The sequence below is a fragment of the Heptranchias perlo genome, chromosome 13 (genome assembly GCF_035084215.1).
Source record: "Heptranchias perlo isolate sHepPer1 chromosome 13, sHepPer1.hap1, whole genome shotgun sequence".
NCBI lineage: Eukaryota > Metazoa > Chordata > Chondrichthyes > Hexanchiformes > Hexanchidae > Heptranchias > Heptranchias perlo.
The window spans coordinates 28,653,609-28,675,083 of NC_090337.1; the positions used below are offsets into that span (position 1 = coordinate 28,653,609).

General features: G+C 42.3%; 1 protein-coding gene across 1 annotated transcript in view; it reads right to left on the bottom strand.

Annotated features, from left to right (window-relative positions):
* LOC137331445 (chloride channel protein 2-like) overlaps positions 1 to 21,475 on the bottom strand; it is a 412,704-nt gene that overhangs the window by 98,301 nt on the left and 292,928 nt on the right. The window contains exon 13 of the mRNA XM_067995242.1: positions 8,559 to 8,628. Within this exon, the coding sequence (XP_067851343.1) occupies positions 8,559 to 8,628 (70 nt within the window). The remainder of the gene's footprint in view (positions 1 to 8,558; positions 8,629 to 21,475) is intronic.

Sequence of the window (21,475 nt, forward strand, 5' to 3'; positions counted from 1 at the left end):
CTCTCTTAGTCTTTTCAACTTTGGTAGTGTGCAACACAGTGGGCTTTGGCCATTCACCAAAATAAAAAAAAAATTTAAAACGTTTCACTCAGCCCTAAGATTGATTGAAGAGCTACCATATTAAACGCTAGAGGGGGGAAAACTACTTTGAATCTGAAGCAGTGCCCCAGACATCGGTGTCCAGGAGAACTTTTTTAGCCAGTACGTGACCAGCCCAACAAGAGGGGATGCAATTCTAGATTTAGTCCTGGGAAATGAAGATGGGCAAGTGGGTGGAGTGACATTGGGTGATCATACTGGGGATAGTGACCACAATACAGTTTGTTACTTTTTCCCACTTCCCCCTAGGGAAGAAGGGGGTGGAAGGGGGAAAAAGTAATCATAAAATTGCTATTTATTTTTGAAGTCACAGTGTGTTCTCATTGAGTGAGAGTTGCCTCCCATCAATTTTTTTTTTATATAAATGTAAAAGTCCAGTTTCCTAGGTTTTTCTCCATTTTTGGCAGTTTTTTTTGCCTGGTGTTGAAAGGTTCACAGTAAAAGTTCAAACCGGGCCAATTCAAACTATCCCAGTGGATGCAAAAATCACCATGGCCTTGAAATGAAGTTCAGTGCCACCAACCACGGGCTGGTCTTAGCTATAAAAAATCGAAGTATATGCGAGTGTTCAAATAAATACTTTACACTATAACTACAAACAAGGGAATGCCTTCAAATGTGTATTGACATTAGGACAAAAAGTGGGCAAAAAATTAATTTAAAATCAGTGTGCAAAAATGAATACATAAACTAAGGACTCAGAGACACTGCATCTAAATCTGTAGAACCTAAACAAAGAGCTGGAAAAAAGGTCGAAGCTGAGGAACTCTGAGTGAGTGAGTGTGAGAGAGAGAGAGAGAAAATGTTGAAATAATTGTACCCTTTATACCAGATGAATGCTGAAGCCTCACAAGAATTGAAATAATTTGGCTTAATACATTTTTTAAAGTATCTTTCTAAGCGCCACATCCAGCCCTACCCTCTGTCCAGTTTTGAACTTGGCAAAAAGTGACAGCCCTACATGAAGGCTTCAGCTGGAAGAGATCTGCTTGGACAACCATCTGGGCAGGTTTGCCTCTAGCCAGCAGTCACTGAACAGCAATTGCTATCTCTTCTGGATCTAAGTGTTTTATCCTAACACTGAATTACAACTGAAACATTTTGTACAGCAAGGCCTTTACAGCAAAACACTGAAGAAAATATGAAATAGGAGGCTTGGCAGAAATCTGAAGGATACGAGAGGCCTGGATAATAGAAAAGTCTAAAGAATGATGGAGGTGAATATCAGCAGTAGGGAATGTTTTAACAGTGATTATAGGGGATGAATTACTGAGCTTTCAGGTGGATTAAATTTGATAAGTAAAGGGCCATGTGACTTTAGTAAAGAAAGGTCATAACTCAGAAATGTATTAGATCTTTCTAAGAATGTCACAGCATTGACAGATAAAGCCAATACAATCAGTATTATTTATTTGGACTTTTAAAACAAAGCACAAATAACTTTTTTGGTTCATGAAATTTAAAGTTGCCTAGAAAAACTTAAATTGGAGGAAGTACGTGGTTGTAAATTGGTGAATGACATCTTTTGAAGCAGTGTTTAGTGGAGTTCTCGTGATTAGTCCTCGCCTCTCTGCCTTTCTTTATCTACAAGCTGCAGAAGTGAATAAAAAGCACATTCCAAAATTTGCTGACAATACAAAATTTTTGTGGGAAGCCGAAATGTATCGGAATGGTGGAGATTATGCAAAGTGGATTTACAGAGACTTAGCAACTGGACAGATGATTCCAAAAATGACAAGGGCAGACTTTCTGTTTGTGCTATTGATGAGGAGCCTCACCTACAGGCCACACATATCAGGAAATTGCAGGCATGCTGCCCATGATTTTCTATCCATTAAATTTAATGGCCCAGATTTTGCTGTAAAAATAATGGTGAGGCTAACAGCGCTCACCGTTATTCATGTGCAAATTGGACAATAGCTTCCGGTGACCTCACATGGGCAGTTAAACGTAGAAATCTGGAAGTTGCTGTCCGAGACGCGATGCTCCTCCAAAAGCTGCATGAAAACGGCATCTTGCTGGCTGACTCGCCGTTCCAATGTATTGAATGGCGTGAAGTTCCTGTACTGACATCGTAGATACAGACTAAACTCATCAGAAAATGTTAAGTCAAGTCATTTCAAGTCTCAGTACCATTTTAATGGCATGGTAAGTCTTAATTACTGCCAAACTACCTCTCCTGCACTGACAATTTTACAAGTGTGGAGTCTCATTCCTTCAGATTTTAATTATTGTTGGGCATTAAAAAAATATGTAAATACATTTTTTATACTTTTTCTTTCAGTCTCTTTTATCTCAGTCTTTTAAACCAATCTTTCTTACCCTCTCTTTATTTTGTTTTCTATACCTGATTTGACATTGAATTCACTATTTTAACTTACACTTCCTGATTCTGACTCTGCGCTGTTATTAACGATGCTTCAATCTGATTGGTTAAGGAGATACACAGTTGCTTGCGCTGTTCACACAGGTCCCAGATGCCCTGTAGAGGGCACCGTGCTTTTTAGATTTCTAATTTTCAGGAACTTGCCGTGCAAAAGCTCACAGAAAGTCTATGGGAAAGTGCAAGTCTGATGAACAGCCATTCGTTTGGCGCTCACAGCAAAATCCGATCCAATTGTGGGGAGCACAACCACAATTCCTTGATATGGACAACTAAGGCCCCCTCCCAGCAGTACAGACTTGGAAAATTATCTTCTTGCTGTAGATAAACGTAGGGCCATGCACCCCAACAGGCACTAGCTCTGCGCACACACACCCGCCCCCCTAACAAGCACCACCTCTGTATACACACACACCCACCCCCCCCAACAGGCACCAGCTCTGTACACACCCACCCCCCCCAACAGGCACCAGCTCTGTACACACCCACCCCCCCCCAACAGGCACCAGCTCTGCACACACACGCACCCCCCCAACAGGCACCAGCTCTGCACACACACGCACCCCCCCAACAGGCACCAGCTCTGCACACACACACCCACCTATGCCCCAACAGGCACCAGCTCTGCGCACACACACACACCCCCCAACAGGCACCAGCTCTGCGCGCACACACACCCCCCAACAGGCACCAGCTCTGCGCGCACACACACCCCCCAACAGGCACCAGCTCTGCGCACACACACACACCCCCCAACAGGCACCAGCTCTGCGCGCACACACACCCCCCAACAGGCACCAGCTCTGCGCACACACACACACCCCCCAACAGGCACCAGCTCTGCGCGCACACACACCCCCCAACAGGCACCAGCTCTGCACACACACCCCCGCCCCCAGGCACCAGCTCTGCGCACACACACCCCCCCAACAGGCACCAGCTCTGCGCACACACACACACCCCCAACAGGCACCAGCTCTGCGCACACAAACACACACACACACACACACACAAACAGGCACCAGCTCTGCACACACACACATCCCAACAGGCACCAGCTCTGGGCACACACACACGCCCCCAACAGGCACCAGCTCTGCACACACACACACCGCCAACAGGCACCAGCTCTGCGCACACACACACCCCCCAACAGGCACCAGCTCTGCGCACACACACACACACCCCAACAGGCACCAGCTCTGCACACACACACACACCCCCAACAGGCACCAGCTCTGCACACACACACACACACACACACACACACCCCCAACAGGCACCAGCTCTGCACACACACACACACACACACACACACACCCCCAACAGGCACCAGCTCTGCGCACACACACACCCCCCCCCAACAGGCACCAGCTCTGCGCACACACACACCCCCCCAACAGGCACCAGCTCTGCACACACACACCAGCTCTGCGCGCGTGCACACACACACACACAACCACCCCCCAACAGGCACCAGCTCTGCGCACACACACACACCCCAACAGGCACCAGCTCTGCACACACGCACACCCCCCCAACAGGCACCAGCTCTGCACACACACACACCCAACAGGCACCAGCTCTGCGCACACACCCCCCCCCCACAACAGGCACCAGCTCTGCGCACACACACACCCCCCACAACAGGCACCAGCTCTGCGCACACACACACCCCCCAACAGGCACCAGCTCTGCACACGCACACACACACACACACACACACACACACACCAGCTCTGCGCGCGCGGGCACACACACACACACACACAACCACCCCCCAAAAGGCACCAGCTCTGCGCACACACACACACACCCCAACAAGCACCAGCTCTGCGCACACACACACACACCCCAACAAGCACCAGCTCTGCGCGCGCGCACACACACACACACCAGCTCTGCGCGCGCACACACACACACACCAGCTCTGCGCGCGCACACACACACACACACACACACACACACCAGCTCTGCGCGCGCACACACACACACACACACACACACCAGCTCTGCGCGCGCACACACACACACACACACACACACACCAGCTCTGCGCACACACACACACACACACCAGCTCTGCGCGCGCGCGCACACACACACACCAGCTCTGCGCGCGCGCACACACACACACACACACCAGCTCTGCGCGCACACACAGACGCACACACACACACCAGCTCTGCGCGCGCGCACACAGACACACAGACACACACACACCAACAGGCACCAGCTCTGTATGCTCACAGACCATCATCAGCTCTGCACATTCACCAATCTAACACACTCCAGTTTTATACTGTCACAAACAATGTACAAGATAGGACAAAAATTTAATCCAATGTATTCAGAGATGAAATAAGACCTCTCTGTAAGCCATCTAGAGAAGCAACTTGAAAAATTATATACAACAGTCAGAGAAACGGTATAGAATAAGGTGACAAAGTAATTCCTGAATTGCTGGCTAAGGCAATTTTGGATTATTCTGTTAAGGAAAGATTGTGGGAAAACAAGCTCTAAATATTTAAAACAAAAGGAAATATTGGACAGGACACTAATATGTTCTTTATATTAAATCTGGAATATAGAACTAGGTAAGATGACTCAAAAATCACTGATAGAATAAGGACTAAGAAAAACTTTGTCGCTCAGAAGGCTTTTAAATTGAGGCATACATTTACCATCAATTGCACTGAAGATTAAAACAGTGAGTTATTAATAAAAACAGACCCATTTTCACAACCAGGAGAAAATTGGAAGGTATAGGCTTTTATTTCAACCACAGGATAATAATGTTTAATTCATGTCCCCATGTTCTACATTTAAACTTTAATATTGGAGTTTATAATATCCGCACTGTGTTAACTGTGAAGCCTGAGGACCAGAAGTGGTAAGAAAGATAAATTAGAAATGATTACTTGTGACATTTGATCTATAGATCTGGGTTATAAAGAGATGATCTCAATGTATTAAAAGGGTATATGTGAGTGTGAGAATGTGAACAAAATACTCCCAAAGTGCATATAAATTTTTGTTTATAGTATGTTTCTACAGGCCTGCTTCTGTTGATGCATTTCTTTATGTTTAACATCAATCTTTTATTATAAATAAGGACCTTTAAAATTTAAAAAGCTGGATTTGTCCAGGTTTTTTTCAGTTTTTATTTTTCGCATCAAAAACTGGGAGAAAATTAGGGGGGAAAAAGCCCCAAAAAAACAGGTAAATTTGGAGAAAATCAGTGAATATCAGTTACTATTTTGAACAGCATCAAACCTCAAGAAACCAAGCAAGGTACTACCAAAGTACAGTTAAGCTAAATGATAACTCACAATTATCTAAACAGTTCACAGACAATAAAAGATCGTTTTTAAACCCCAACCCCCTGTCCGTCCGATGGGTACAGGTTACAGGCCCTGTACTATCTTAACTTACCTCAGACCAGGCATGGGAGGGCCACCTGCACATGAGAGGTGGGAGCATAATTTAAGTGGCAAAATTGGGATGAGATTACATCATTTGGATGTGCACGCCATTTTAAGTGCGGGACGACTAAGGGCCGCACAATCGCAGGTTACCAGCGAAAGTAGGTGGCAGGCAGTGTCGTGGCCAGAGGAGGCCCAGGTAAGTGTTTTTTAAAATGTGTTTTTAAAAAAGGCTCCTTGTGGGCCAGGAGGAGCAGGTGTGCTCCTCCTGGCCCCAAGACAGTACCTTGGGCCTTCTCTGCTCCAGCTTCACCCCATCCCCCAAACACAATCATTCCTAACCTCCTCTCCTTTTTGACTTATCTTGCTGGGGACCATTTCGATAGGTCCCCGATGGCTGTCTGCTACCCACCCCCGCCCCTCCCTTCTCTATAGTCTAAATAGGTATTTCGAGGCTCATGTTAGAACTTCAAGACAGAGTCAATCATTTATTGTTAAGTGTCATACCAGAGGCTCAATATAAACAAAGAACCAACCTATACTGGTGGCATTAAAAATGAGTTTCAGTTTAAATGCTGTCCATAGACACATTTAGATGAAGTGAGGATGTTTTAGTATACAGAAAACTTTGATGGAAAACAGCCAAGAAAGGAAGTGCTGGGAAGTTCTGGCATACAAGGAATTCAACCGTTGAAGTTTAATTTATACACAGAACGTGATGCTGCAAACAAGCACTGGAAAACTCAGCAGCAATAGCTCACTAAATTGAAGAGTATTTAATAAATGTATCTGCTTTGAGGTATATTGAATGAGTTGGTTATATAGAATTTAATCTGATAATATTTCAACTCTTCTGTAAACAGAGACTTGCTATTTTATCAAAAATAAAGCAAATTCTGGAACCACATAGGTTAAAGGGCAATGTACCTTGTGCGTTAAGTACTTGGAATGGTATGATAAGTATTTACCGCTGGATGAATCCCAAGTACTTTCTCCTTTTAAAAAAAAACACAGGGGTGTGATTTTTGTGTAGCTACTGCCTCATTTGTGCTTAAAAATATGGCAGCAGTGGAACCAAAATCAAGCGGTGGGTAATCACACCGACTCACCCCTGTGTTGGTGTCCATCCGGTTTTCAGGTGGATCTACATCTTGGTAGCTGGGGCTTCCATCGGAAACAGGTGGGAGCCTCATAAATGTCTGCAAACAGGTGTCAAGTGATGCAATTAAGACATTAACACCATTTTGTCTCTGCCTGCTGACTACTGCTAGTTCTTGCTTCTACTCACCAACCATTGGCAGTACAAGTCAGCAGGTCGTGATAATTGAAGGGATCCTCAGCTGTCAGAAAAAGCTGGATGGAGCTTTATGAGATATTTTTCTGATAGTCCCTTGTGGGTTTTGCACTTAACACATCTGAAATGTTGTGCAATTGCTGTCGTAGATTCTGTACACATATTGCCTGCTGCTTCGTTTCGATCCTGATAAATACACCTCCCCTTTACGCTGCTGCTGCAGGCCCTGTAAGAACGGCTGCTCTGCCCAATTTTCCACCTCCAAATCAATGAGCTGCTTATTGGGTAGCGCATTTTGTACTGGCAGCTCGACAACTGCGTTATAGTGTGGGCCCACCACGAAAATCGATTAGGTCCCACGCTGACTCCTCTGGGTAGCTGTCCCGCCCACTGCTCAAGTGATTAATGTGCACACACCAAAATCGCCCCTTGGTTTTCTAATTATTTTCATTTCAGTGCTCCTCCATGGAGCCCTTTATATCCTCGCAGCAGCAAGATAGTGAAGCTGACATTCTGGGCGTAATGTAAACTGAGTTGGGATCCATTTGGAGTGTGCCCGTTTCGCAATGACAGTCGGTCTGTTCTCAGACAGATCATTGGCTGTCCTCTTTTTACCCCCACTAACTATTGGCTAAAACACAACTATTCAATCATACAGATACCAATATAAGTGCATGCACTCCAAAAGGGAAACCTGGCTTACATCACACCCGGCTCATACACTGTATGGTATAGCTGTTGAAATGGATAAAGTGCAGAGCTCCACAGAGAAACTTGCTCGGTGGGGATGTTTTATTTAGAAAACAGATTGTAATAATTATATCATTTAAATTTATATTGGAGTACGGAGATTCCAAATATACACTTCTGGACAAAACAAAAGGCAGAAGAAGTCTGAAATACAGAAGGGTATATACAGTCAGTAAAAATCAGTTCTTATATTTATCATGTTTACTGATTACAATAATGGTAAAGGGTAACAGACCTACAGCTGGTTTAAATAGTTAGGAATATGTTGTGATTATGATGCTTGTTATTTCAGAGCTAGAGATCCACTGATACTCGGAGCTGCCAACCGTAACGTAATGAGATAGCAAGATAACCAGCCATGAACCAGCAATGGTGACAGAAATCAAGGAGGACTCCACATACCATTCATCTCAATTGAAGGAAGGACATGTGGAATCATAGCTAAAATGAAGGATGGTCCAAAGTGATAAATTGAAGAGGAAATGGATAAAATTAGGGATAAATAAAAAGGAAAAAATGCAATTAGATAGCGCACGCACTTTACATAGTTAAAAAATCTTTCTAAAGAATCCAATCCATCAGAGAGAATAGACACTCATCAGCTCACCAATAACAAAGACTGGCATGAAGGCCCCACATGGTACAGGAATAGTTGTGGCCAGCGCAGACATCCAGAACTGAAAGAAAGAAATGGTTTCATTACATTTAAAAAATGAAAAAAGAGCTTAAAGGCAAACAATACAAGTAACATTAAATAAGCCAATAAATAAATCGAATGTCACTGTGGTCAGACGTATAATAGGAAATTCACAGACATATTTATCAGATTAAATAACAGGCTCCTAATCTGTTGATCCATCATCAGGTAGATAAAACCAGAAGACTGAGATGAAAACAAAGCTCTCATTTTAACTGTGACCATATAATTTAGGTGGATAGTTACACAAAGTAATGAAAGCTTTATATTGCTGTCTTTCTGTTCATAATTGAAAATTTCAGTAGAATCTGCTTGCATGCTTCTGTATTTTTGAAAATAAATACAAGATTCAAATGCAATATAGAATGAAAATCTGCTATAAGGTCTTATTGATAACATTTCTGTCAAGCAACAAGCCTGTGTTGGTGAGGCAGAAACTCTGAATTGATATATTGTTTGGCAATGCTGTTAAATTGTATTTGGGCCAAAAAAAATGTAGGACTAGTGCTCTTTAATAACATGATAAACCAAGCTGTTACTTTATAAATTAATTTAATAACACATAATTCAAGCATCTAGAAGTGGGAGTGGAGCTGATGACATTACATGTGCTTCATTAAATATTCGATATTTTTGGGCCATCCCAAACCACTATCCTGAAGAGCAGTTCTGCTTTTTGTGGTACCGTAACAGAACCATGTTATCGGTTTCTACATCGTCCTCAACAAGACAAAAGTACAAAAATGGAACAAGCCAGGTCTCAACACATACCAACAGGTTTTGTCAGCCTTGACACAAGTACCTTATTTCTGTAATTCATCACTACTCCAATATTTATTTTGTTTATATTTTGTTTGATGAGCAAGTTGGCGCTGGTTTAATGATTTCACTGATTGCCGGCGATATCCCTTTAATTCAAAGCTGTCATATTGACGATGAACCAGGAGGAACGAGTTCCGGATTTCTGCGTTCCACTGCGCATGTGTGAACGCTGGAACTTGCTCCTCGATTTTGCCACTAACAACGCTGTTGAGCTCACCGTTCTTTTTTAAGCAATTTCTCGGCCGATGTTACCCAATTCAAAAATCTGATAAATCAATTTTCTCGGCACTAAGTTTCCACTTTGCCATGTTATTTACATTGCTTAATTTCAAGTTTTGGATAATTCAAAATTTTTACCGCAAAAATGAATTATCAAGAGTAGATTCTATTAGTTGCTTTTTACTCAAAAGTTTAAGATTTTTGCGTTGCCCTGTATTGTGGGAAGCTGCTAATGTTGGTGGGTTCTTATTTAAAATGTGCTCGAGGTTAGCATCATCAGCATCTATGGTTACAACTGGCTCTGTTCACATCAGGGATCGTCATAAAGTGAAACAAGAATGAAGAGCTAAGGTGAAAAAGGTATTTTCGTTTTTGATTATGCCTCTGTGAAGCACCTTGGTACAATTTTCTACATTAAAGGTGCTATATAAACACAAGTTGTTGTTGTTGTTGTTGAGTGATTTTAAAAAAAAGAAAAATCTTAAGACAGGCACTTGCATGCATGAAAAGAACAAGCCAGGAAAAAAGTCAGCAAGCAACAGGAGAAAAGGCAGTATCCACCAGCAGGCCAGCAAAAGCTATTAGGGTAGCTCCAGGAGTGAAGTGTGATCCAAAAACCACAACACTAGAAGACAGGAAGAAGAAAAGGTGACTGAGCCAGTCTAGCTTGCCCTATCATTTAGATCCATGTTCAGCACATTTCCCTTTCTCAGGCAGCACGTGATAGGCAAAACCTGGAGACAGGGTATTGGAAGATGAGGTCGACTGGATTAGGTTGTGTTAGTGCAATTCGAAAGTAGAAATAAAAAAATTATGCTATGTAGAGAGATGAGGGTGCCTTAATTATTACAAAAGTTAGAAGTAATATGCCTTCTCTTTGTTTTACCATCAAGAACAACCTTTCAGAGCACCAGATGCAGCATCGTGTTTACTAAAATTGACGTTAAATTATTTGTTTCTATAATTACAGCTGAAATGATTTGAACAACTTATACTCATTACCGTATCGTATAACACAGTAGTTACCGTAGCTTAACATTTTATTAAGACCCAGTGTTTTAAAAATCTCACTGTCTTTTGGATAATAAACACTTAATTATTAATGAATGCATTTTAAATGGATAATGCCTTTAGAAACAGACAAGCTGGAACAAATCCAGTGGAACCCCACTGAATCCATTAAATCTTCTCTGTACATATTTAATTCTAGCACTGGTATTGCATCAAAAAGTTAATTGAAGTCACTTAACATTAAATTGTTATGACATGTATCTGTGGTGTAATGTTCTCCCTCATGATTTATAGCAAATGTCTCAAAATTGCATCTCCACTTATGACCAGTCCTATGAGCTAGCTGTGAACAAGTAAAATGAAGCTGATGCATTGAGAAGGCAAATAACCCAACTATAAAATCTGTTGAAACATTAAAAGTTTTCTTTTCGTAGCATTTTCTAGATACATCGCTTCCTCGCTTTTTTTATATTTTCAAAAGATTAATTGATGCAACAACATGATACATTTATATAGTGCCTTCAAAATAAATTATGTCCCAAGGCACGTCACAGAATAAGCATATGGAAAAAAGGTGCTGTGCCAGGAAAGGAGAAACTAAGTGGGGTGACTGAAAGCTTGGTCGAAGAGATCAGTTTGGAAGGGTTTTCAGAGGAGGGAGAGAGAGGTTTACACAGAGAATGCCTGAAGGTAGGATCCAAGCAATTGGATGGTGAGGTAAAGGGAGAGGGAATGGAGGCTGGAGTTAAAGGAACAGAGTGTTCAGGGAGGGGATATAGGGCTGGAGGAGGTTGTAGAGATAGAGGGGATGATTTTAAACCCCAAGAACGGGTGGGTTGGGGTGGGAGTTGAAAATAGTTGCTTTTTGGGCCGCGACCGCAGCCCGGCTTTATTTCCAGGTTTAACGTCGGTACGTAAAAGTACAAGCTTCCCACTGGGAATGCAAAGTCCGAAAATTTTGCGGTTGCGACCCAAAAAAACAATTATTTTCAACTCCCATCCGCCCCCAACCCACCCGTTCTTGGAGTTTAAAATCACCCCCAGAGTGTGGTGAGCCATTGGAGGAATAAAAGAAAAGGATATTTTATATTCAGTGTTGGAGGAACGTGGGGACTAACAAAATGTATTTGTGCATCTCTTCTCCTCATACCCATTCTAAATATTATTTTCTCCATTACCATCAATTCATTGTTCCCCGGTTATAACTCCCTGGTCTTTGCTAGTACTGCTTAAGTCAGCCACTAGGAGGTGAGCAGGTTGACTCCCTCTCTGAGTTTTCCCCACAAGAAAATACGTTGCCCCAAATTTCTACAGGGGTTGTTCTGATCTCCCATCATAACTTTGGTGGGGAATCGGGACATCCTGCAGAAATTCAAGGCCCTGGTCTTTGCTCAGATCGACCTATTGGTTAGCAACACAAAGAGGGAGAATTCTAGTACAAATAGTCTCCATTCAGTTGTAATTGCAAAACTTCTGAAACGGCATAAACTAACAACTTTTGCCATGCTGTCATAAACTTGGTGCAAGTGCTCCCTCTCCCTCTTTCCCCCTCCACCTAAAACATAAATAAATGAAAAGTGTGACTGAACCAAGGGAGGGCAGTGATTTTCAACACAATTCTTTCACCCGAAAATGGAGGAAGTTAGGACTGTTTTTTTTTCACAAGGGGCAAAGGGTATGTTCCAATAACTTACAATTAATTAGGTAACAAAAATAGTCTCTTGGCTGATCGCACAATTCTGACTGACCTAAGTAGTTGCTGATCATGCCAAATGCATCAGTGTGACGCTATTTCAATATTAAATATTCAATGTCTGACTGGTTAAGCTGTATATTGCACTTCTATAAATAGAGAGAGATAGAGGGCATCTCCTGCCATTAGCAATCGGCAGATTTGAAAATAAAGCTTAGAGAGATCTGTAGATTGTTCACGTTTAAGGTTTTTTGCAGGAGATCATTTGACAACAATGTGTTGCCTTCAATTTGTGGATAGTGCATACATCAACATATGTTAAAGCATTAGATCATTTTAAGAAGGGTGAATAATTTCCTAATGCATGATCATGCACTGAAGCTTTGATGATATCTATTTTGACAGAAGGTCGTATTCAAAAGATTGCTACAAAGACCATCAAAATACAGCGAGCATTCACTGATTGCTACTATAATTGCACTATTTATTTCCACTTACAAAAGGTATTTCCGTAAAAATGAACCACTGTTTGGACAAATCATTGAGGAACTAAGGAACAATGTACAAACTCTAATATTGATTTCACAGGTATGTTTTTAAATTCAGTCTTTCATGACGTGTATGGCAGTGGTTAAAGCCAAGCCTAAAACAAATATTTCTTTTGACTTGCGGGTTCCTTACACTGTATTAAAGTAATACAGTGCATAGAATCGGCAAGTAAAAAAAAACCCAGTCACTGATTAGTCAAAATAGCATGTGCTGTTTTTCCAGGAGTACCTTTTGAAAATGGAACTAAATAGTGCATTTAAAATGGCAGTAGATGCAGATTCATCATAGTTTGACAGCTTACACATCCAGCACATTGTGAAAAGAGTATATATACTTGCTGTCGCTGATGAAAAATGCAAGGTATTCAGATATCAGTATAAAAAAATTTGCAAAGGAATTATGCGTTAACAGGAAGAAAGATGGAAAATATGGAAATATTGAATCTTTAAATACGCCAGTATTCAAGGCTGATGTTACGTTACAGATAATGGCCAGAGACTGGTATGTGTATAGGGCGATCCACAGCTGGTAGACTTGAGTAATTTTCCAACTGAACCTCATTATAGATCACTCTGAGCTTAGTGACAAAAGAGATCTGCATGTGCATGTTTCACTACAAAAGTCCCACACTAAGGATAAGTGTTCCCAGAAGATCTAATGAACTACCTGGGCACTTTTACAATGCGACTTTGCACCAAACAGATGTTACACTACAACGGATGCAAATCCCAAGCAGTTTGAAACTACCTACTAGAGGTGGTCTCACAACTCTTGGCTTCAGTGTACTTGGAAGTCACATCAGCTTCCCATTTCTAGCTCATTCTGCCACTTTTGTGGCAATGTGCATCTGGAAGCACTTTACATCGATACAAAAGTGGTAATACAAACAGCAGCTCAGAGGTATTAAGGGTATATATACGTGCATTAATGATACATTTATGATTTAATTTTAATTAATCAAGCCACAATAAACAAGAGTAGAGAATCATATAATAAAAATATTGTGGACTGATCAGTGTAAATTAAATATTTTTACATCCATATGCATGAATAGGAGAAATGATGCACATTTATCATGTGTGCAATTTCAGATTTGTTAACCATGAATAACCTGTTGTAATGGGGACGGAGCTTAGCCAGCTCGAAATAGTTGACAAGGGTAACAGAAGTGGGTCATCATAGTGATGAGTTTATCATCAATCCTGGAGTCAAAGTAAACAATTTCTGTATTCCTGCAGAAAACCTGTTACACTAAGCGGTGAGCATCAGAACTGCATCCTTTCTCACAACACAATATGTTACTGTAGAGACACGAACATTTTCACATTGTTTCCTCTTTAATTGCTGAAAATATAGAATTTAATTTGATGTTTAAACAAAATAGTAAACTCAATTTCAGTACTTGTTTTGCCGTCCTAGTGATGTTAGCAGATTTCTATAAAAGGTCTCAACAATACCAACCCAGGACCAATTGACTGGACGATGGATGGATTTATTTTTCTGTTAATTATAAATAATCTTATATATATTTCATTAATCATCACATCCCTCAGATAGCAGGTCTGCCTATTTCCACTAATTAGAGTGAAAAGGTTTTGGAAGAGAGTTCCAGAATGTAAAGTCATGAAGGCTGAAGGTTTCTGATAGTGGAGCTGATACACAGTAGACTAGTTTGAAAAGAGCAGGTGACGTGAGCTGGGATGTACGCCTGGATGAAATTGCAAGGGTAGAGCGGAGCGAGCTTGTGGAAAGGATTTTAAGTAATGATGAGGATCTTGATGTCAATGCATTGATGGAGTCACGATGCAGCTGTTGGCAGCGCGGGTTGGCAGCGACCTGCAGTATTGTAGGCAGGAGGAGCACTCCTTCTCCTGTCTCCACATTAAGGTAAATTGATAAATGAAAATTTACTTGTGCTTTGGTAGCCTCCTGCAGTCCCTTTAAGCACCACTGGTTAGGCCACTGTAGAACCAGAAAAACTGAGCAGAGCTGATTTTGCCGAATTTGGCATTGAGATCCCAAAACCAGCGTTAAGTCCATGAGCAGCTGTTGTGACCTTTACAGCCATTAGCAGTGCTGTTCCTGTAGACGAGTTTGATCTCAAGTCACTTTACATCACATGGCACAACTCATTCACATCCTCCCTTGTGAGTGGCAGCTTTTCTAACAGTTGCAGGTAGTGCACTTCAGTCTGTAAATGAGAGTGGGTGCAGAGCACATCTGGTCCAGCCTGACCTGCCTTGCATCCTTTTGTTAGCCCGCCTCTTCTTAAAAAGTACAGATATGGAGGGTTATCCTTGGGGAAACCATTGTGGCCCTGTTGGGGAAAACTGGCTGAACACTTACTGGCAGCCGCAAAAAAAAATGTTTTGAGTAATGAACTAAAGATTGTGCTGCTAATCTCCTTGCAGGGCTCTTTGTATTACCTTCCGGATATATATATATATATAAATAAAAGTGTGTGTGTGTGTGTGTGTGTGTGAGAGAGAGATTGATAGGTTATAAAGACAAATTTAATAACTCTGTTATTAATTAGGTTGAAAATAATTTGCTCACAAATAGAATTACTGCTATAACATTTGGGATAATATTTGACACCAATCACTCCACAGATTTACAAAATGTTTTAGCATTTAAAAATTCAATTAGAAACTGTATGCACTATTTTTGTACCACAATGGATTCCTGTAACGTACAATACCATAATTAACTCTTCAGGAAATTAAATAAAGAAGAATGGCTTTTGACCTAATTAATAATTGATTTTTAATGCTCTACACTGCAAACTACACTGATCAGGGGTGTAAAAAAGATATTAAACGACCTCAGGTCTGCAGAAATTCTAACATATGCAAGAAAAACAACACTGCAGCAGATGTTGAAAATTATTTTTATATATGGATGCACCTCAATTGGTCCCCTGTGCAAAGATTATAAATAACACAGCTAATGTTTAAACTCTGGTCACATAAAATTCAATAAAATGCAAATAACAATAACACGTGCTATAGAGCAAGTACACTGCTTCAAAATAGTCAGGAAGAGACTATGCAATGGAATAGGCTCATGGCAAATTGATTTTTCAATGTTGTTGGCAGTTGTGACGGGGGGGATCAAATCCAAATTCAATAATATCTCACTCCAGCAGAAATGTTTAAAATGCAAGACATGCTGCTCCTGCGGCGACTTGGATCACAAATGCGTCTTTGGCGAAAACAACATTGATGTCAAAAGGGGGAAAATTTCGTAGAGCAAAATTAGCTGTCTAAGCAGGAATGTAATGGTTTCTCACGGGTTCTGAGGCATCTGACTCAATTGTCCTTGTAGAGAACAAATGAGAGTGAAGCTAAAGTGCATTTTGGGTTCCTGAAAATTAACAACCTTTAAGCCCCTCAGGCTAAGAAGAAAAAAAAATCGAAGGGCTGAAGCAGAAATGTTACACTGCAATGCATTTATCCGGAAAATATTCTTACAAACTACCCACTAGAGATAAGTCCAAACCAAAATTACCAATCCTAAATCGCTCAAATTCAGCTGTTTCAGATAAATATAAAGTAATTGGATTTTAGATGATTTCTGATTTACATTTAGTTTTACCCACCATGAATGCCTAGTTCCGAAATGGAAAAGAAAGGTAGAGTATGCATGCAGTGGTCACCTCAATATTGCTGTGGTTATATCATAGTGGTTTTTTTCCCCACTAGTTAAATAATGTCAAATGCCACAAGGCATATGCTGTCAACTTGTTAGATTAACATTCACAAACTCTTCTACTGGGATCTACCTCTGTAAAGCAATGCTTTTTAAAAATTCATTCATGGAATGTGGGCATCGCTGGCAAGGCCAGTATTTATTGCCCATCCCTAATTGCCCTTGAGAAGGTGGTGGTGAACCGCCTTCTTCTACCGCTGCAGTCTGTGTGGTGAAGGTTCTCCCACAGTGCTGTTATGTAGGGAGTTCCAGGATTTTGACCCAGCGACGATGAAGGAACGGCGATATATTTCCAAGTCAGAATGGTGTGTGACTTGGAGGGGAACATGCAGGTGGTGGTTTTCCCATGCACCTGCATGTTCACCTTGTCCATTTAGGTGGTAAAGGTCGCGGGTCTGGGAGGTGCTGTCGAAGAAGCCTTGGCGAGTTGCTGCAGTGCATCCTGTGGATGGTACACACTGCAGCCACAGTGCGCTGATGGTGGAGGGAGTGAATGTTTAAGGTGGTGGATGGGGTGCCAATCAAGTGGGCTGCTTTGTCCTGGGTGGTATTCAGCTTCTTGAGTGTTGTTGGAGCTGCACTCATCCAGGCAAGTGGAGAGTATTCCATCACACTCCTGACTTGTGCCTTGTAGATGGTGGAAAGGCTTTGGGGAGTCAGGAGGTGCGTCACTCGCTGCAGAATACCCAGCCTCTGACATGCTCTTGTAGCTACAGTATTTATGTACTGGTCCTGCTAAGTTTCTGGTCAATGGTGACCCCCAAGATGTTGATGGTGGGGGATTCGGCAATGGTAATACCGTTGAATGTCAAGGGGAGGTGGTTAGATTCTCTCTTATTGGTGATAGTCATTGCCTGGCACTTGTCTGGCGCGAATGTTACTTGCCACTTATCAGCCTAAGCCTGGATGTTGTCCAGTTCTTGCTGAATGCGGGCACAGACTGCTTCATTATCTGAGGGGTTATAAATGGAACTGAATACTGTGTAATCATCAGCGAACATCCCCACTTCTGACCTTATGATGGAGGGAAGGTCATTGACGTAGCAGCTGAAGATGGTTGGGCCCAGTCGACCCTGCAAAGTTCTCCTCACTAACATGAGGGCACTTGTGCCAAAATTGGGAGAGCTGTCCCACAGTCTAGTCAAGCAACAGCCTGACATAGCCATACTCACAGAATCACACCTTTCAGCCAACATCCCAGACTCCTCCATCACCATTCCTGGGTATGTCCTGTCCAACCGGCAGGGCAGACCCACCAGAGGTGGCAGTACAGTGGTATACAGTCAGGAGGGAGTGGCCCTGGGATAACTGAACATTAACTCAGGACCCCATGAAGTTTCATGGCATCAGGTCAAACAGGGCAAGGAAACCTCCTGCTGATTACCACCTACCACCCCTCCCTCAGCTGATGAATCAGTACTTCTCCATGTTGAGCACCACTTGGAGGAAACATTGAGGGTAGCAAGGGCACAGAATGTTCTCTGGGTGGGGGACTTCAATGCCCATCAAGAGTGGCTCAGTAGCACCACTACTGACCGAGCTGGCCGAGTCCTGAAGGATATAGCTGCCAGAGTGGGCCTGCGGCAAGTGGTGAGAGAACCAACACAAGGGACAAACTACTTGACCTCGTCCTCACCAATCTACCTGTCGCAGACGCATCTGTCCATGACAGTATTGGTAGGAGTGACCACCACAGAGTCCTTGTGGAGACGAAGTCCCGTCTTCACACTGAAGACACCATCCATCGTGGTGTGTGGCACTACCACCGTGCTAAATGGGGTAGATTCAGAACAGATCTAGCAGCTCAAAACTGGGCTCTTTTGAGGTGCTGTGGGCCATCAGCAGCAGAATTTTATTCCACCATAATCTGTAACCTCATGGCCTGACATATCCCTCACTTTACCATTACCAACAAGCCAGGGGATCAACTTTGGTTTAATGAGGGGTGTAGAAAAGCATGCCAGGAGCAGCACCAGGCATACCTAAAAATGAGGTGCCAATCTGGTGAAGCTACAACACAGGACTACATACATGCTAAAGAGTAGAAGCAGCATGCTATAGACAGAGCCAAGCGATTCCACAACCAACGGATCAGATTAAAGCTCTGCAGTCCTGCCACATCCAGTCGTGAATGGTGGTGCACAATTAAACAACTAACGGGAGGATGAGGCTCCGTGAACATCCCCATCCTCAATGATGGCGGAGCCCAGCACGTGAGTGCAAAAGACAAGGCCATCTTCAGCCAGAAGTGCCGAGTGGATGATCCATCTTGGCCTCCTCCCAAGAGCCCCACCATCACAGAAGCCGGTCTTCAGCCAATTCGATTCACTCCACGTGATATCAAGAAATGGCTGAGTGCACTAGATACAGCAAAGGCTATGGGCCCAGACAACATCCCAGCTGTAGTGCTGGAGACTTGTGCTTCAGAACTAGCCGAACCTCTAGCCAAGCTGTTCCAGTACAGCTATAACACTAGCATGTACCAGCCAATGTGGAAAATTGCCCAGGTATGTTCTGTCCACAAAAAGCAGGACAAATCCAATCTGGCCAAGTACGGCCCCATCAATCTACTTTCAATCCTCAGCAAAGTGATGGAAGGTGTCATCGACAGTGCTGTCAAGCGGCACTTACTCACCAATAACCTGCTCACCAATGCTCAGTTTGGGTTCCGCCAGGACCACTCGGCTCCAAACCTCATTACAGCCTTGGTCCAAACATGGACAAAAGAGCTGAATTCCAGAGGTGAGGTGAGAGTGATTGCCCTCAACATCAAGGCAGCATTTGACCGAGTGTGGCACCAAGGAGCCCTAGTAAAATTGAAGTCAATGGGAATCAGGGAGAAAATCTCCAGTAGCTGGAGTAGAATAACTGCACTGATTCAAGTTGTCAGCAAAATATTCCCTAATACTGCCTGCAACCAGATCAGAGACCATATAATTCTCAGTAAAGAGAATGCTCAGCCTCCATCATGATATTGGATCTCTGTCCCTAGATCCACCAACTACAAAATTTTTAAACTACATACAGTTGAACTAATCAGAGAAATGAACAAACTCTTGTGGACTGAAAACAATCCAAACTTTGAAGTAAAAACTAATGCGGATGCTCGTCTCTAGCACAGACTAATTTAAAAAATAACTCCTAATTTTCCCTTGCCCTTTCTGTAGAAAATCCAGTATCCACTGCCTATGTTACTAGTATTCCACACAGTCAATCCGTGTATTCCTTCTACCATGGCAAAGAAAAAAGCGTCTTTCTACAAATTCTCGGTAATATGACAACATTGCAGCCTTCAGCATGTTCAGTCAGGAATGGAGCAAACTAATTAAATCTAAGGCAGCAGCATAATGTATTTATGAGACAAACTTCTCTGTTCTAGTATAGAGTTGCATTATAGTCCTAATTAGGTAACCAGGATCTGCCTTTTTAAAATATTTTTATCATCATGACATGCCTAAGTCTGATTAGCTGACTAGTGGTTATTTAGAAAAAAAGGACATTTATAGCTGCAATGACGGAGTACTTTATGACGTCAAAGCAGTATTATTATGATGGATAGTGGAAAACTGAGTCTGCACAGCAGATCATTCTGGAGTGCTATGACGGGGGAGGGGGGAATAGTTCCTGGTGTTGCTTTCACATTCAAAGAAATTTCTTTGGAAAAAGGGTTTCATCAGACTCAGAACACAAATGCATAATCTGTTGACTAATGAATATTACTGACTGGCTGTCCAGTGGACACTAATTTCTTGTAGATTCCCAAATATTGAAAACTTAACAGCAAAACATAATGGGGTAGAAATAGGTATGCATTGCGCCTGATTTTCGGGTGCAAAATGGGTGCAAAGCATCAGCAAAATACTGCAGATGTTGGAAATCTGAAATAAAAACAGAAAATGCTGGAAACACTCAACGTGTCAAACAGCATCTGTGGGGAGAGAAACAGAGGTAATGTTTCAAGTCGAAGACCTCGCATCAAAAATTGTGTTCTGCTAAAGGGTGCAAAGCATATCAATTCAGCAGTGGGACCCAACCTGCGCAAGCATTGGTCCCTCTACCAAACTAGTGGGGCCCTTTTTTTTTTAAGGTGCTCGGGCGGACACCTAAACAGGCGTTCGGCCCCTTGAATATGCAAATTAGGGGCCTAACACCTGTTGAAGGACCAGTTGAGAAATTAGCCACCGATGAGCGGGACAAGCGTTGGGATTCTTCAGTGGCCCCCACAGTCGCCAAACAAAGGCAAGTACTTAAAATTTAGCTTTTTTTTAAAAAAGAAACACCAACCTGTGGAGCTAGGAGGAGATGGGGTGCTCCCTCAACATCACAGGAGTCGAGATTGTGCCCTTTCACGCCGATTGGAAACTGGCTTAAGACTATCCAAATTGATTTCACGTAGGACCCTCATAGTTAGTAAAGGAGACTTTTATAATAAGATGGATTCAGACTCCGGCTTCAGGGAATTAAAGCAGCATCTGAACCCTATAATTCTTAACTGGAACATGCTGAGCTATCTGCAAACACAAACTGTACTGAAAAATAAGGAAGTTTGATCTAGTTAAAGCATTAAAGAATTGGTTTGGACCCTTTTTCAGCATTGAATCCCCAACTTCTAATCTAAAATCCCCATTCAAGGACTCAATATTACAAAGCTTCTACTCTAAAATCTTGGAATGGAGTTACGTGACAATGACAAAAACAATTCCTTGGCTTTAAAATCAGATCAAACTGTTGCTAATTTATTGAAAAACTGAATTAGTTAGCTTAAATGTTCAATCAACTGTCAGCTTTTCCAATTTATATTTCATTTAATTATGTGAATGAG